This window comes from Chaetodon auriga, chromosome 17, assembly GCF_051107435.1.
Source record: "Chaetodon auriga isolate fChaAug3 chromosome 17, fChaAug3.hap1, whole genome shotgun sequence".
NCBI classification, from domain to species: Eukaryota; Metazoa; Chordata; class Actinopteri; order Chaetodontiformes; family Chaetodontidae; genus Chaetodon; species Chaetodon auriga.
This window is the reverse complement of record NC_135090.1, coordinates 6,872,096-6,888,092: the sequence shown is the minus strand read 5'-3', so window position 1 is coordinate 6,888,092 and position 15,997 is coordinate 6,872,096. Positions and strand designations below refer to the sequence as shown.

At 43.2% G+C, this 15,997-nt stretch overlaps 2 protein-coding genes across 5 annotated transcripts in view; one reads left to right on the top strand and one right to left on the bottom strand.

The window, feature by feature from the left end:
- Positions 1–1,295: 1,295 nt before the first annotated feature.
- Positions 1,296–15,997, bottom strand: part of srfbp1 (serum response factor binding protein 1) — a 281,373-nt gene continuing 266,671 nt past the window's right edge. The window contains exons 1-3 of one of the 4 annotated variants that reach the window (XM_076754271.1): positions 4,283–4,377; positions 3,233–3,730; positions 1,296–3,101 (exon numbers count right to left, since the gene is read on the bottom strand). In XM_076754271.1, the coding sequence (XP_076610386.1) occupies positions 1,848–3,101; positions 3,233–3,730 (1,752 nt within the window). In that variant the 5' untranslated portion in view covers positions 4,283–4,377 and the 3' untranslated portion in view covers positions 1,296–1,847. Of the gene's footprint in view, positions 3,102–3,232; positions 3,783–4,117; positions 4,204–4,282; positions 4,378–15,997 lie in introns of those variants that run through there. The other 3 variants (XM_076754269.1, XM_076754270.1, XM_076754272.1) reach the window with 3 other exon arrangements.
- maco1a (macoilin 1a) lies at positions 4,391–15,202 on the top strand. The gene is made up of 11 exons (XM_076754268.1): positions 4,391–4,658; positions 5,670–5,811; positions 6,009–6,135; positions 6,301–6,424; positions 6,595–6,773; positions 8,066–8,609; positions 8,727–8,885; positions 11,156–11,338; positions 11,469–11,589; positions 11,950–12,124; positions 12,985–15,202. Exons 1-11 carry the CDS (start codon positions 4,579–4,581, stop codon positions 13,185–13,187), a joined length of 2,037 nt encoding a protein of 678 aa, XP_076610383.1. The 5' UTR covers positions 4,391–4,578; the 3' UTR covers positions 13,188–15,202.

The following is a 15,997-nucleotide window of genomic DNA, read 5'->3' as shown; positions in this document are numbered from 1 at the left end:
TGAATTGTGACCTATTACCACTGCTGGAGTTTCTGTTTTAACTTAAGGAGCATGTTGTTGTTTTCCTCTAGTCAAACGAATACCTGGAAGAGATTTTCCAATCAAAAAACAAGTTTTACCTTAAACGTTACACTTCCAATAAGAGAAAATGGTATGTATGTGGTTTACAGCCACATACATACCATTTTCTATGTCTCAAGACCATTAACATAAGATGTCTACAAGTATTACCAACTTCTCAACACATTAAACTTTGATTATCAAGTTTCCTTTTAGTTTGTTACTTTACGTTTATTCTGAAAACACATTTACCACTTCCGTTACCAACCGGGGTGACCCTCGCCTGCTTGAGCTCATGAAAGTTGCATGTCGAGTTACCAGTGCTGTGAATGTCGCGCAGAAAATACGCAGTTCCCCACCTGTGTGTGGTAACGACACACATACGACATAATCTGAAAAAACTGAACCTGTCGAGAGGTGCAAGCCCGGAGGTTTAAACGATGAAGTCGTCAAAATGTGTCCCAAAGAACTTGTGATGTCACGTATAAATAAACAGCAACTCAGTAATTACGGACATTTAACATGACAAGGGTTTTATGCAACACCCTGGTATACCTTAGTACATCTGGTTAACTTATCTCAACGTACCTGAACTCGTTCAGCCTTATATCTCTGCTCAGTCCCGGGTGTTGAGGGACCGTGGTGTGTGGCGTATCTGACAACGTCAGTCGGCTCGGAGGACCGGACCTCCAAACTCACGCTGCTGCTTTGGCCAGATGGAGAGCTGACAGACCGTAAAGTCGAACCAGTCTCGGAACACCCCGCGTGAAAATCGACGGAGTCCTCCGAGACCGACGAAAGCCCCTTTCTCATTTTGTCCCGTGTTGACTGCTGGGTCTCTTCCTACCGTGTCCTTTCTACCACTGGTATAACAGACCGTATCAAACCCCTTCTAATTAAAGTATCTCCGTTAATAACGCAGATAAATTTGATTTTAGGTGACAGGTCTGCCGCTGATACAGAAAAGGGATATGGTCAGCACGAAACTCTGATTCCGCGCGACAGTTTTAAACCAGATTTGCATGTGAGCTATTATTGGCCGTTGTTCTGTGTACGCAGCATCGTGTACGTATGACGTAACTGTAGTTGACCAATAGTAACAGAGCAAGGCGCATAATTTTCCTTCATAAGAAGTAAATCATGTTACTTTATGTGCTGCATTTATGTTTTCATGATTAAAATAATATTTTAATTTAATGAAGTTCTCTTGGAATAAAGATAACAGAGCAAAGTGCTTCAAAACTGTAACTATAATAGAAACTTTATATTGTTTAAACACATATGTTGGTAGGGACATGTACCAAACACAGGGAAAAGTCATTAGGTTTAAGGTCTAACTGACCCCTAATTACCATTTTGGACAAAGATGTGAAAATGTGTACAGGTTAATGCATTGACAAACCTAATAATATTAGAAATTTCTTACAGAATTGGAATTCTTACAAATGACTCTAACTGTTGTTGACTGGTAAAATGAAAAATGACAGGTGCTATATTTCACAAGTTAGAATTGAACCATATTTAGGAATAAAAAAATGTGTTAACAATACATTTCTATTGATGTTTTATACAAAAATCTGCAGGTTTGTTGTCTTTTACCAGCCACACTGATGAAAAGCAGTCTAAAACACATCATCACTGAACTATACTGAGATCACTGGTATTGAGCATCCAACAGAGGTAAACCTTTACCATATCAAGAGAATCACATGGCATGCCAAATATGACATGTCAGACACTTAACAAAATATATATCTTCAGCATTCATAACAAAAAAAAAAACAGTTTCAGTCATCATCATCAAACTTGATCTTCTTCCCCTGGAAGGCCAGGATTTGTCCTTGCTGCTCCTTCCTTTTCTTACTCGCCTCCCAGGACGGATGCAGTGCCTGCTGTGGTGCCTGATGGAAAAAGCCACCTCCACCTCTGGGATCCCTTTGCCTGATACCATCACCTCTGCCTCGGCCCCTCCCTCTGCCGACAGAGGGAAAGCCCTTCTCTGACGACTCTGACTTACTGTACTTGGACCCTGAATTTCTTTCTGTTTCTTTCTCCTGCTTTTGGAACTTGGGCTGTTGACTAAAATCTCTATTTAAACCATTGCCACCCCTTGGTTTCCCTTGGCCCCTAAATTTATCCCCACCTCTCCCTCTACCTGCACCCCTGCCCCTAACAGGCTTAGAAAGAGAAGAACAAAAAACAGACTGAAGCCAGGTCATTTTAGACTTCAGCCTGGACTCAAGCTCATCAAGTTTACTCTGGACCTGGTCAGTCGGGTCCATTGTCACTTCATGCCCCTTCTCCTGGTCTACGCTTTTCTGCTTCTTCTTCTTGAATTTGCTCACTTTTCCAACAAAGAAGTCATCGTCATCGCTCTCCTCAGACTGGGAGGACTGCTTGCGGAAACGTTCCTCTGTGCTGTCATCGAAGTACTCTTTTTGCTCGTCGTCGGATGTATCTAAATCACTCTCTTCCTCAGCAACCTTTTTGTGAAGCAGTTCAGGTGCAGGCGTAGGATTGGGTTTCTTTTCTGCATCTTTACTTTGAGGTATATTTTTCACAGTGTCCTTTATTTCACTACTTTTTACTGATGGTGGTCTTACTTTCGTAGGCATTTCTTTCATTTGACAAACAGCAGTTTGAGCTGAATGAGCTGCTTTCCCTTCGTCCTGTTCAGGTTCATTAACAGTGGCATCTGCAATGTCTTCAAGGATTTCATCTCCTTCCTCACTGTCTATGACTTCCTTCTCCTCCACTGTAATGTCCTCCTCTTCTTTCTCACTCTTTCTTTCTTCCTTTGTCTCTGGTGACTGTGGAGTCACCTTTCCAGCTTTCTTTTGCACTGTATCCTTCCCTCTCTGCTGTCCACCCTTCATCCGCTCCTCTTTGAAGGCTTTCACGGCACCTTTGATGCCTTCGATCTTCTTGCTGAATTGAGGGTGGGTGGCGATGCGTGCTGTGGCCCGGTCAGTAATAGTAGACTTTGGATTTTTACACACCTGTTCAAAGTTGAGATTCTTCTGCAAGGCTGTCTTGGTCACCTGGCAACAGGGAAAACAGTTTATCTAAGTAGACACTACACCAAATGTTTCACCATCACTCATTTGAATTTGTACTGAAAATAACTAGGACTAATATATTCTAAAAACAGTGAATAACAAACAAAACCTACCAGGTCTGGTGAGAGGCCCTTCATGGCGTGGATCTCCTCCAGCAGTCTGGCAGCTCTCCTCTGATTCCTCTCAATTTCTGCCTCTTTGCCCTTCTTCTTCTTCAGGGCGCCAATCTGTCGTGTCAGCTTCCTGATGATCAAAGCCTTAGCCCTCTTCACCTCCTTCCTCATCCTCACCACCTCGTTGTTGAGGTTCAGGCTGTCAGTTTGCTTTTTCTCACCGGGTTGAGCAGGCAATGGAATATTTTTCTCAACTTTATCTGTGGCCTGTGGCATTCCCTCTTCTTCTTCTTCTTCTTCTTCTTCTTCTTCCCTTTGCCCATCATCTCTTCCTTCCTGTTCTTCATCACCTCTATCCCCCTCCTCTTCCTCATCTCCAGTATCACCATCCTCTCCTTCCTCTTCTGCTTCTTTCTCGTCCTGTACCTCTTCGTCCTCCTTCACTTTCTCGTCAACAGGTGGCACCATTTTCTCTACCTCGTCCATGATGTATATCATCTGTTGAAGCATTAACACATCTTGGATTGGTAACTGACTGTGCATGTTCCCACTGGCAACAACCACAATATTTAACACAAAACATTAAAAACAACAATAGCTTAAAAAAGACATTATTTATAGTTACATCTATACTAAACGTCTACAATCTCATCATGAGATCAGAATGCCATTTATTTAAAAATTTGACTTTTCTGTCTTTCATTGGTTTTCATCACTGCAGATGTGGGTCCTGTTGCATTTTCCACCCAAACGTCCATAAAACACATTCCTATTACAAAACGAACTGCTTTATCGAAATCATTCATTTTATAATAATGATACCGCAGCTGAATTGACTCGTGACAAAATACATTCCTGTTGAGAGCAAGAAATGCGGTTAAATACCTGACCGAGCCAGCCAAACAAACGTGGCTGAGGCATGGATTGTACGTCCTACGATGTAACGTGAAGTGTATACAGGCTTATTTTAGGTATCATTGGCGCTGACGTAACAAACTTCAGCGCATAAACTAATATAAGATCACTGTAACCTGTTATTATCACACTTACCGCTCAGGAAAGATTATTAAACATTTAAAACTGAGAGACACATCTCGACTCGCTGGGGGCCGCCATACTTCTTACGCCTCCGTCGTCCGTGTGACGTCAGACGTCAGCAACGGGACGCAGCGTGTCGTGAAAAGGGGAGGGCCTTCCGCGGACTGTTTTTATTTATTTCTTTGTTTCATGTGCATAAAACAACAACAATGGTGGATAATTGAAGAAGTGTGAATATTAGGATGAGCGAATGACATTTCCAGTTTCAGTTACCAGACCGATATCACAAGTGAATCAACAGGGGGAGGATGAAGCGGCGCAATGCGGACTGCAGCAAACTCCGACGGCCGTTAAAACGGAACCGAATCACCGAGGGTATATATAGCAGGTACAAAAAAGGGGCTGGAGGGACGTTTTATTGTATAACAATGGCGCCTCTCTGCATATGTCAAGACGGGGCTGCCAGCCTGTGCTACATTCATATTTAAGCACGCTTGGGTTTTTAGCTACAGAAGGAGCTAAATGAACATGCCCGCGTATTGTTAAAATTATAGGCCTAACGTTACTTGTGTGGTATTTTATACATGATTTGTCCCTGTCTCGGTACTTAAAGTCAAATTGTGGCGAAATTAAATTGAATGGTGGGCGCGGGACAATGTGGGCTTTGAGTATGAATTGTAAGACATTCCGTTCAACGGAAATCTTTCCAGCTAAGACAAAGATAGCATGAACTTGTGCGATTTATCCAGCTCCAGCTTGAGATGACAGCAGCAATGTCAGAACAGAAGCGCTCGTTTTGAAGTCCGGGGTGACACCGACTGCGGGGTCTCACCTGCGCTTTGTCTGGCAGAGGTCTAAACGTGAATACGCTAATGAAACAGTAATCACCAAATTGATCAAGTCTCACTGGAACATATAAAGAGGACATTATATAAGGAGATGTAGAATAAAAACAACATGCTTTCTTTTCATATAGGCTGGTTGACGGCAGACCAGAAAAAGAAAACCAGCTGTGCTTTAAAGTAACATGTCCAGACATGACACTTGTTCGGATGTCTCTCAACCATTATGATCTATTTCAGTTTCTTTGATAATAGAAACACATTGTTAGACTTATTGGGAACATCTGGATCTTGTATTTATGCTTACTGTTGCACTGCTGAATTGGCATTAAATTCCCTCCAAATCTTTTAGGAAGTTGAGATAACGCTGTCTGCAGTCACACCAGTGATGTCCTTCTTATAAACACTAGACTGTTGTATAAACCTGAGGTTCAAATGCTTGTCATAATACCATCTAAATCCATGGTAAACATTGTGTAGCGTCCCATCTCTTTCCTGTGACTTTCTTTTTAACATTTTTCTCCATTTTTATTTCTTCACGTTGTCTTCTCCCGCAGTACATTCCTGTACCTGAAGTTCCTGGTGGTGTGGGTGTTAGTTCTTCTGGCTGACTTTGTGCTGGAGTTCAGGTTTGAGTACCTGTGGCCCTTCTGGCTTTTCATTCGAAGCGTCTACGACTCCTTCAGATATCAGGGATTGGTAAGAGCCTGCTTGTGTGACCTTGACCTCCCCCTTTCCACCTAACATTAACTTGCATGTTATTACCCAAGCTGCAGGTGGTCTGTGTGACAGGGCCGTACATACATGCAAACATGCCTCGACATGAGTGCACATGTGTGTTTTCCACATAGTTGTTATGGCATATTTAATTGTCTATCTCTTTCCCCTACTCTTAGGCGTTCTCTGTCTTCTTCGTATGTGTGGCGTTCACGTCAGACATCATCTGCCTCCTCTTCATCCCCGTCCAATGGCTGTTTTTCGCTGCCAGCACCTACGTATGGGTCCAGTATGTCTGGCACACAGGTTAGTCCAAGTTTCTGTGGACTCTTTTTTATCTCTGGCAGCCAAACAGCCACTTTCACTTCAAAGACTCGGTGTACAAGAAATTTCCAGCTGCCAAGTTTCTCCAAGAATGATGTTTTTCTTTTTTCTTTTTTTTTTAAACCCATATCTCTTACTCTGGCACAGAGAGAGGAGTCTGTCTACCCACTGTATCGCTATGGATCCTGTTTGTGTACATCGAAGCCGCCATACGGTTCAAAGATCTGAAGAACTTTCATGTAGACCTGTGTCGACCCTTTGCTGCTCACTGGTAAGTGCGGAGTCTTTTGTCAATGCTCTGTCATTTTTTTGTAATGGCTAATATAAATAGTAAAAAAATCATGTTAAAGTAGTGGATCCTCCAATATATATTAGCTGAATATATAAAGGATACCCTTATATCCTTTATAACATGACTCTGTGTCTCTCTTCACCTCCCAGTATCGGCTATCCAGTGGTGACTCTGGGCTTCGGCTTTAAGAGCTACGTTAGCTACAAGATGCGACTGAGGAAGCAGAAGGAAGTGCAGAAGGAGAATGAATTCTACATGCAGCTTCTACAGCAGGCTTTACCTCCAGAGCAACAGATGCTGCAGAGACAGGAGAGGGAGGCAGAGGAGGGTGAGACAGACACACATGCACACATGCAAAGTACAGAAGTTTTTAAAATACTTATATTATTATTCTTATTATGACTATTATTACACAAGTAAAACATAATTGACTGAACAAGCAAAATGACAATAGAAATAGTCCATGGAATTGTCCTGTCATGACACTCATGGACAGGGAACAAGGATGATGGTTACTTTTACATCGATACTGTTTTGATTGACACTGTCAGGTATTATTTTGACCGTGTGTTTTTTTTTTATTGAGGGAGTAGTTTGCAGTCATGTTCAATTAGATTGAGAGAGAAAGAGGCGTTCTTATGTTTTGCTCACACTTTACACCACCCTACGACCTCAGCAGTGAACATGCAGTTGACGCCTCTCTGAATGTTTGAACAAAAAGAAAAACCTGTTAAAGGTAGAATACGTGGCAGACCAGTTGCACTTGACAGCGTCAGATTGTACAGAGTAGGTGTACCTAATAAAATGGCCTTGGTGTGTATATGTTTGTGTAACTTTTTTATTTTTTATCAACGTAAAATATAGCATCGTATTTCAATAGAATTTTTGAGGGTGCTTTCACGCTTCTGTTCACTGGGTGCTGACCAGTGGGGGAAAAAAGTCAACAACTAGAGAACTAAGAAGAATAATACTAATAATGAAGTCATGTGACTGTCAAGTAACTCATTCATTGGACAGTTTTGGTGATGTCATCTTGCATTATCAGCGCTACATGGACCAGCAGGGGAAAAATCTAATTTCAGTAACTGACAGCAGATCATGTTTTTATCTTCTCGGCTGCCACAAACAGCTCATAAAGAAATAATTGATGTGAGCATTAATCAGCAGATGACTTTAATAGTCGTTTGTCTTTTGAATTCATGCCATCTACTATCACGATAATCCTGTGATTGGTGGACTTTGTTGTCAAACCATAGATCCAGCCCTGGACTAACCTCAGCCTGCATATTTTGTCTGCACTAGAGTTCAACTGACAGCTTTTACACCAGTCGTAGCAAACCATATGAACAAATGCTCTACCAATCATTGACTATGTGTGATAACATCCCAATAGTTTTTTTGTCTGTTTGGAGATAATCGAAAACAGGAAAGTGTCTCAGCCTGCTGGCACGAGGCTCTGTATGAAACTCGTCTGGGAATTTCTCTGTTTTCTATCATAGGCTATCATTCAATCTCTGTTTATGGTCAAATATGTTTCCAGTCTGCTTTGGAATTTGCTTAATTCTGTCCGGTATCTTTTTTATGTGTCTTCTAACGCGGCCTGCATTTGCTCTCTTCCAGCTGCTTTAGCTAAAGGGATCTCAGAGGTAGAACCTTCAGTAATAACCCAAAACGGAGCACCTCCTGGAAAGAAAAGTACCACAGTCCTGTTACCAGAACTGGAGTACCGGGAAAAAGGGAAAGACAGTACTACAAAAGAGCGTGAGGGCAAAAAACAAAACACAATTGGAATCAATAACAACAGTATTATTCACACACTGGACTCCAAACTACAGGAGACAGAGTATATAGAGACCTACGCCGGGACAAAGAGACTGAATAACGACCTGGCAGGAGAAAACACACATGCTGATACCAACACACACTCTACTTCTAAAGAGGAAATTGGAGGGACGGGGAAGAACTACAAAAACGCCAGCGGAGGTGGGGGTAACATTTCCAACTCGTCTCCCCGGAATCACAGTTCTTCAAATGGCAGCGTGCCGCCAGGTTCCTCCACCAATAAGAATGAAAAGAAGCAGAAGGGGTCAGGGAAGGGGCAGAAGGACCCCGTGGAGAACTGCATCCCCAACAACCAGCTGGGCAAGCCGGACGCTCTCGTGCGGTAAGACAATGTCCCACTGTTTCAAACGCCCTTTCTTCGTTTGCCTGTGTTCTTGTTGTTTCCTGCGGCTGCCTTTCGGTGATGTCGTGGCCCCTCGCTTTTCTTCTTCCCTGAAAGGCTGGAGCAGGATGTGAAGCGTCTGAAGGCAGATCTTCAGGCCAACAGGCAGCTGGAGTCAGAACTGCGGAGTCAGCTCTCCTCTCTGGGCAGCCAGGACCGCAGCCTTCGCTCTGAGCTGGGCCAGCTCCGCCAGGACAACGAGCTGCTACAGAACAAGTGGGTGCATGTACAGTATACTCAGAGAGTGTGGTCCACTCAGTTAAGCTCTGACAATAATCAAACTCACACATCAGATACAGTTTCCTTCCAGCTGGGACAATAGGCATATCTATGGTTCAGCATTATTATTTTGTTGGCTTTTTTAACAATAGATCATGGGAAAAAGTTAAATCATACTCTCAGAGACTGGTTATCATGAGCAGTATTTCCAAAAACAATGCACATCACATGCAAGACAGTCTGTGTGAGCTGTTTTTTTTTTAGCACTATCATTATACTCCATATAATCTCGCTCATTGAGCTAGTGCCGTAAGAAAATAATAAAGAAAAAAAGATGTTAGGCTGAAATGAATAGAGCGTCTGAAAACTGCGCAGAGCAATTGAACTTGAAAACAGCCCTTTCAAAAGCCTGGACTCCACTGCATATAAAAACAGTAAATACAATGTATCCTGGAGGGAATGAATAGTAAAAGATACATACTTTTGAAGTGTATTATTGTTCATTGTGTGTGTGTGTGTGTGTGTGTGTGTGTGTGTGTGTGTGTGAGTGAGAGACATAATGTCACAGCTGGCTGAACACTCATGTTACTGGTTGTCAGGAACATCAGCTGGTTCCACATTAAACAGCAGACATGTTCAGTTCCCTTTGTTTACCTTCCATGTCCTGAAATTTCTCACCAAACCTTTTTGTCTACCAATGCCCTCAAGGAAAGACTTTTGAGGTGACTACGCTGACGAATCAGGTGTCACCGGTTGAGCTCCCCTCACTCATGACGCTCAGTTGAGATTCACAGGATGTTAGTTTCTCCTGTAAGACTTAGGTCGCTTTCACACCAGAGCTGTTAGACCCGCTTTAAACGGACCAGAGTTCGTTTCCTCGGATAGTCCACTTCGTTTGGGCAGGTGTGAAAGCTCATCCGAACTCTGGTGCGGACCAAACAAGCGAACTCTGGTCCGCCTGAAAACATGGGTCTCTGTTCGCTTGCAAGTGAACCCTGGTTTGGTTCGTACGCAGTGTGAAAGCTCACCGGACCAAACACAGGATCAAATGTACGTAGTGACGCTATTCGCAGTGCATACGCAGTGCATCTAGGGTAGAGGAAGTACAGCGCGCACTCCAAACCAAAACAAACATGGCGAGAGGACAGACGTGGACAGATGAAGAGTTCTCCTTGAAATATGGTCAGATGACCACATAAACCTACTTCTGACATCCACTCACAAAAACAATGACATTTTTAAACAGTTTTCTGAGAAAATGGGGGGAATGGGTTTTAAACGAACGAACTTCACATGATGCTCCATGTTTACTGTTGTTTTTCCGGGCCGGGAGGGAGGGATTTCCCCTCCTACTTTGTCCAATCGACGAGCGCCCCTTCCAACCACGTGGTGCTGCTCAGACAGTTCGGTGCGCTTTAGAAATCACAGTGTGAAAGCAGAACCGAAACAAGTGATAAATGCAACAATGTTGCGACTTTCAGCTCCCCAATCGAACCGAGTCCGCTTGGTCAGGTGTGAAAACGATCTTAATTAAGGGCCACTAAGGGACCAGAAACAGTCATGATGTGTGAGTCCTGGTTGAGCTTTTCACCTCATAAGAGTGCCTGCGAGGTCGAGTTTCAAGCTGGACAGAACAAAGCATTTGAACCAGCAACAGACTGAACTTACGGCTGGACTGAAGACAGCAGATTCATGTCACAAACCCCCTGTGTTTGAAGCACAGGGGGCTTGAAAGGGTATCAAGTCTTTGACCTTTATCTTTATCAGTGACTAGTAGGCTGTGTAATAACAGAACCTGTCTCCGTCTCCAGAGGTCTCTGGCTAAGCCTCGGTACACAAACATTGCTCTCCATCGGTGTTGTGGTGTGTTATCAGTGAACAAACTTCAAGGTTAAACCATTTAAACCTGAGGTGTATTTACAGACATTGTAGGATTTGAGTTTGAGTTATAGTTGCCAGTAAAGGAGCAGAAGCTGCACAAAAAGGAGGAGCATCTGGATGCTGTATAGACAAAGAGGGAGTTTTGAAAACCTTTTTAGATAAGGTCACAAGATTCAGCCATTTCAGTCACATCAACAGCAGCAGGCAGTGTCTGGCCACAGTACATACTGTAAATGATGTTACGACAACAGCAAGAGACTGTAACAACGGGAGAGTTCTTATCTAGGAAAACACCCCAAATTCTCCATATTTCGTCTCACACCCAGCGCAAAGTGTGTTCATCTCACGATCCAGCCAGGCTGACGATGTTCTTCTTCTCATTTAAGGCTCCACGGTGCCGTCCAGGCCAAGCAGAAGGATAAGCAGACCATCTCCCAGCTGGAGAAGAGACTAAAGGCTGAGCAGGAGGCTCGCGCCCTCGCTGAGAAACAGCTGGCCGAGGAGAGGAAGAGGAAGAAGATGGAAGAGGCCACTGCTGCCAGAGCCGTAGCATTAGCCGCTGCCACCAGGTACTCGTTAGATGAACGTATCCTGCCCTGCTTTTTGAATCAGTGAATACCAATACGGAAAGTGAAAGATCAAATGGAGGTGTTGCCTTTTCCGGTCTGAAAAGCACTGCTCTTCTCTCCTCTCCGACAGAGTGGAGTCCACCGACTCTCTGCGTGGTCGTATCAGAGAGCTGGAGACCGAGTGCAAGAAGCTCAGCATGGACATGAAACTTAAGGAGGAGCAGATTCGGGATCTGGAGGGCAAGTGTCAGGTGAGAAGGAATAACTCATTTTCTGATGACGCTCTCCGTGCTGCGAATGCGACGGGGAATACGCTCTCATCTGCAGTTAACAAGCTGCTGTAGTACTTGAATTTCGAACAACAACAGATGTGATCACTTGACTTAAATTATATGCCGTTTTAGTCGGAGTAATTGCTGTCATTAAACGAATAGACCCCCTGTGCCTTCTGAGTGTACCAGCCATTTAGCACAGTAAAACTTTCGTTTAGAAAATGACACCGTTTAGTTGCTTATAATCATTTTGGATGAGTGTAAAAAACAAAAAATGTTGCGTCTCCATCTTTATCTCATTTCCAGTTTGCTTTCCTCTTCCTTTTCTGTCACATACAGGAGCTGCGCAAGTACAAAGAGAACGAGAAGGACACAGAGGTGTTGATGTCAGCGCTGTCAGCCATGCAGGAGAAGACCCAGCACCTGGAGAACAGCCTGAGTGCTGAGACCAGGATCAAACTGGACCTCTTCTCTGCACTGGGGGACGCCAAGAGGCAGCTGGAGATAGCACAAGGTAGCTGCTGACTGTAGGGACGCAGTGTCTAAAATTCCCTTTGGTGTGCTCGAACCATTGCTTATTTTCTATACGATATTGTTCTGTTAAAGCAGACTTGCACTGTGTCCAACAGGTAAACGCATCTATGCGTCCTCTCATCTCAGCCACAGAGTTTCACACTTTGCTCCCACGGCCTCCTTCATGTCGTATAATCAGAATACACAGTAAATAAAGTCACATCAGTAAAAAGCAGACAGTATGTACTTGTTATGTTAACAGCACATAATGTATTAGGTTTCTTTTTTTGCTGCATTAATAACAGTAGACAATAATAGTATGATATGTTCAGTGTTGATATGACAGCCGCTGCTTCAGCTGCTTTTTTTAGAATCCAGCGCAGTAATACTCGCCATGAAACCCTGTCTTTCAGTTGTTCATCGGTGAGCCACAGTTACCATGATATTGAGGAGGTGACCCACTTGAAATAGACCTTTCTCACTGCAGACAGTTTGACTTGTCGTGGCGCGGGTGAAATGGGTCTCTTTAATGATGGCTCAGCTCCATAAAGTGTCCCAATGAGCCAGCACACGCAAAGGGAAAGCACTTGATATTAATATGATTAGCTACACCTGTGCTTTCCCTGCTGTGACGTGTCACATGTCTCTAATGAAAAACAGTGGGACAGCAGTGTATGAGTCACTTAATAGATAACACAATAAGTGTTAGCTAGCAGGTCAGCTAATAGTAGCCCCATTAGCTTGTAAAAAATTGTCAGGGAATTGTTTTGCAAGGGCACTCGAGGACAAACGCCCCCCCCCCCCCCCCTCCTCTGCCCTCAACGCTGTCATGTCAACGTCCGTTTCCTTCGTCCAATCCAGGCCAGATCCACCAGAGGGAGCAGGAGATCGCCGAGCTGAAGCAGAAGATAGCAGAGGTGATGGCGGTGATGCCCAGCCTGTCCTACTCATCAGACGGCAGCAACCTCAGCCCCGTCGCCCCGCACTACTCCTCCAAGTTCATGGACAATAGTCCCTCCTCCCTGGACCCCAACGCCTCAGTCTACCAGCCCCTCAAGAAGTGACTGTGACACCCACTCTTTTGTCAGACGGAACTTTGTCTCTTTCTTTATCTTGGTGAAGCTCTCCGTTGCGCTTTCGGGTTATTTTTGAGTTTACCAGCCCCTGACAGTTTTTGCACTCTAACGTACCACATAATGACACACACACACACACATGCACACACACGCACACACACACTCACACACAACCCCTCCATACAAGTATTTGGCTCCTGTTTTGGTTCTATTATGAGAACTATTATTTTGAGGGGGGGTGTGTACAACATAATTTTTTTCTTGCTGTTGAGTTTTGGGATTTAGCCATTAGACAGCGCGATCTGTTTGAAGGGGGAGAAAGGAACACACAGTTTGTCGGCCAAATGTCTACAGAAGAGCCATCATGCATCGCTTCACGTCCGTCTTCTTTTGGTGTCAGTACAACCCCCCCCCCCCCCAGCCATATCTTCCTCTCTAGTGAACTGACACCCAGACTTTTCTTTCAAAAACAGCTGGCTTTTCGTGATGGTTTCCATCAAGGCAGAAGGTTTCAGTTCAGATCTGAGTCTAAAGCTCACCTGTAAAGTAGAGCCCCGTGAGAGATACACGAATGTAAAACTATTCATGTTTGCTGTCACCGTTAACTTAACGCAGTCTCAGATAGGATTGTTTGCTTTGTAATGTTTCAGTTCAGTTACGACAACGTGCATTTCTTCTCAAATTGTGATATTGATCAGTTTGCTGTGTTCTTCAGATGTTCCAATACAATTTGTTCTCTTTGTGCTGGAATAATGAAGTCTCCAGGATTATCAGTAAGTGGATGAAACAGATGTGTTTCTGTCCGAAAAAAGAAAAAATGCTACTGCTAGATTCGACCTGGCACTGCCAAAATGTCACATTAACATTCACCTGTTTGCTGCAGACGGCTTTCCTCTCCCTCCGGACCAAATTAGAACCTGTCAGGCCATATCGCTCACTGGATTTAATGATGTCGAGGTAACCGGTCGTTACCATTATTTGCAGATTTTACAGTGCCTTGCAGTTTGTCTTTTTAAGATGCAAAAACCACTCACTTTACAATCCTGGGATCCAAAAGCATCAAGCCTCAAAGCTATATTTCTCTCTCCAGCCCTGATTTTCATTCAAGACTTCTCACATTCTTTCAATTCAGTATTCAAAGGCTAAAAAAAAGCGTCACCTCAGATGCATCTTTTTTTTTTTCTCCAACAAATTGATCACAATGTTACAGACTTAAAGGGACAACATAACACTGGACATGGCACTCGTCATGTCAATGTGACTCAGTCTTGGTATGCCAAACACCAACCAAACTGATTGTCTGTTCATGCCCTGGAGTTGGCATTTCGTTGTTTACAACAATGTACATTAACTTACTGAGGAATGTTTTCTTTGTTTATTTCATTTCAGTTAAGTGCCAAGTGTTGATGTTTGGTTTCCATCCATACTTTGATCGATGTAGCTAGCATAATGTTTGCAGAAGAGTGCTGTTCTATATTTTTTTTTTTTTGTCATTAGAACATATTCAGATGGTGTTGTGTTTACAAGGTTCTGGGCTGACCGCGGTGAAGCAGCAGGTGGTCAGTCGGACTGATTGTGTTATTCACACATTTATTTATTTGTTACAAACGTTTGTTGAGTGGCACCTCCTTGATATTTCCCATCATATTCAGTTGATTTCCTATATTTTCTACCAGGAAGGATTCTGTGAATGTGTTGTGTTGGGAAAAGGTTACCCCTGAACCATTTGACCACGTTGTGCTGTCATGTTGCCTACCTGGAAAAAAAAAAAAAAAAAAGTATTTTTTTGTGGATCGCTCTGGTGTTGTGAATTCAGTTCTCAAGTTGCTTTTCTAAGTTTGTGTAGAAGGAAGGGAAGGTTAAAAAAAGTGCTTTGTTTTATCTTTTCATTGTTCCACTATGTTTATTTCTTTACCCAAAGTGATGGTGGCTGTGTCACTCTTTTCACTTTGGTCATCCATATTAAAGAAAGTCTTGCTGGTGGCAATGCAAGCTGTTCAGTGTGTGTGTGCGTGTCATGATCTGTGTCTAGTTTTCCTTTTTATGACACAGGCCAAACATTTGACCAAACCACGAGATGGTGATTGTACTGTCCATAACAGCTGGGATGTCAAAGGACAAATTACATTACATGTATTTGAAAAGAAAAATCTTAATTGCCATATTTTCTCACTTCAGAAGTTGCATGCATTTCCATGTAACTAACAGTTCACACGCGTCTGAAGCTTTGAGTTTTTAAGTTTAGCTTGTTGTGACCGCCCAGACATGCAAGCCAAGTGTTGTTGACATCCTATTCTTAAAACCTTGTTGCTCTCCCTGGGGCCCCAGGCAGAAAAAATGTGGTTACCTTGTGGTTTGATGCTGCCTTCAGGTGCTCCTTGTAAATATCTAAGTCTTAGTAAGAAGGTCATGGACAAGTTGCATTAGGTTGCTTTATGGTACACCCAACGACCAGATGAGCCTTTTCTTTATAGAAATCCTGTGGCCACAGGGTTAATTTTTCATGTGGGTCTTATTCGTACGTCTGTGTTGTGATGGGGTGAATTGAATGTTAGATGAATACTTTGACCTGTTAAGCTGCCCAGTTCCAGGAATATAACATAATAAAAGACATGGATGGCATCTGAAACTAGAGACAAAGTAGACACGTAGATCAAAACAAATGATTTTTTTGGTTACAGAGCTGTCACGTCTGCCCCCACCTAAATGTCACATCTCAACAACTATGTTGCATTCATGTGTAATGAAATAAAAGCATTTTGAAATAATTTTCAACAAAGTGGTTACAGTAGCAGTAT

Bases quoted from the DNA above. Each gene is read 5' to 3' on its own strand.
- maco1a (XM_076754268.1), top strand. From the start codon at position 4,579: ATGAAGCGGCGCAATGCGGACTGCAGCAAACTCCGACGGCCGTTAAAA. The intron at 11,339-11,468 runs GTACTCGTTAGA...CCTCTCCGACAG, and splicing joins GCATTAGCCGCTGCCACCAG to AGTGGAGTCCACCGACTCTC. The intron at 11,590-11,949 runs GTGAGAAGGAAT...TGTCACATACAG, and splicing joins ATCTGGAGGGCAAGTGTCAG to GAGCTGCGCAAGTACAAAGA.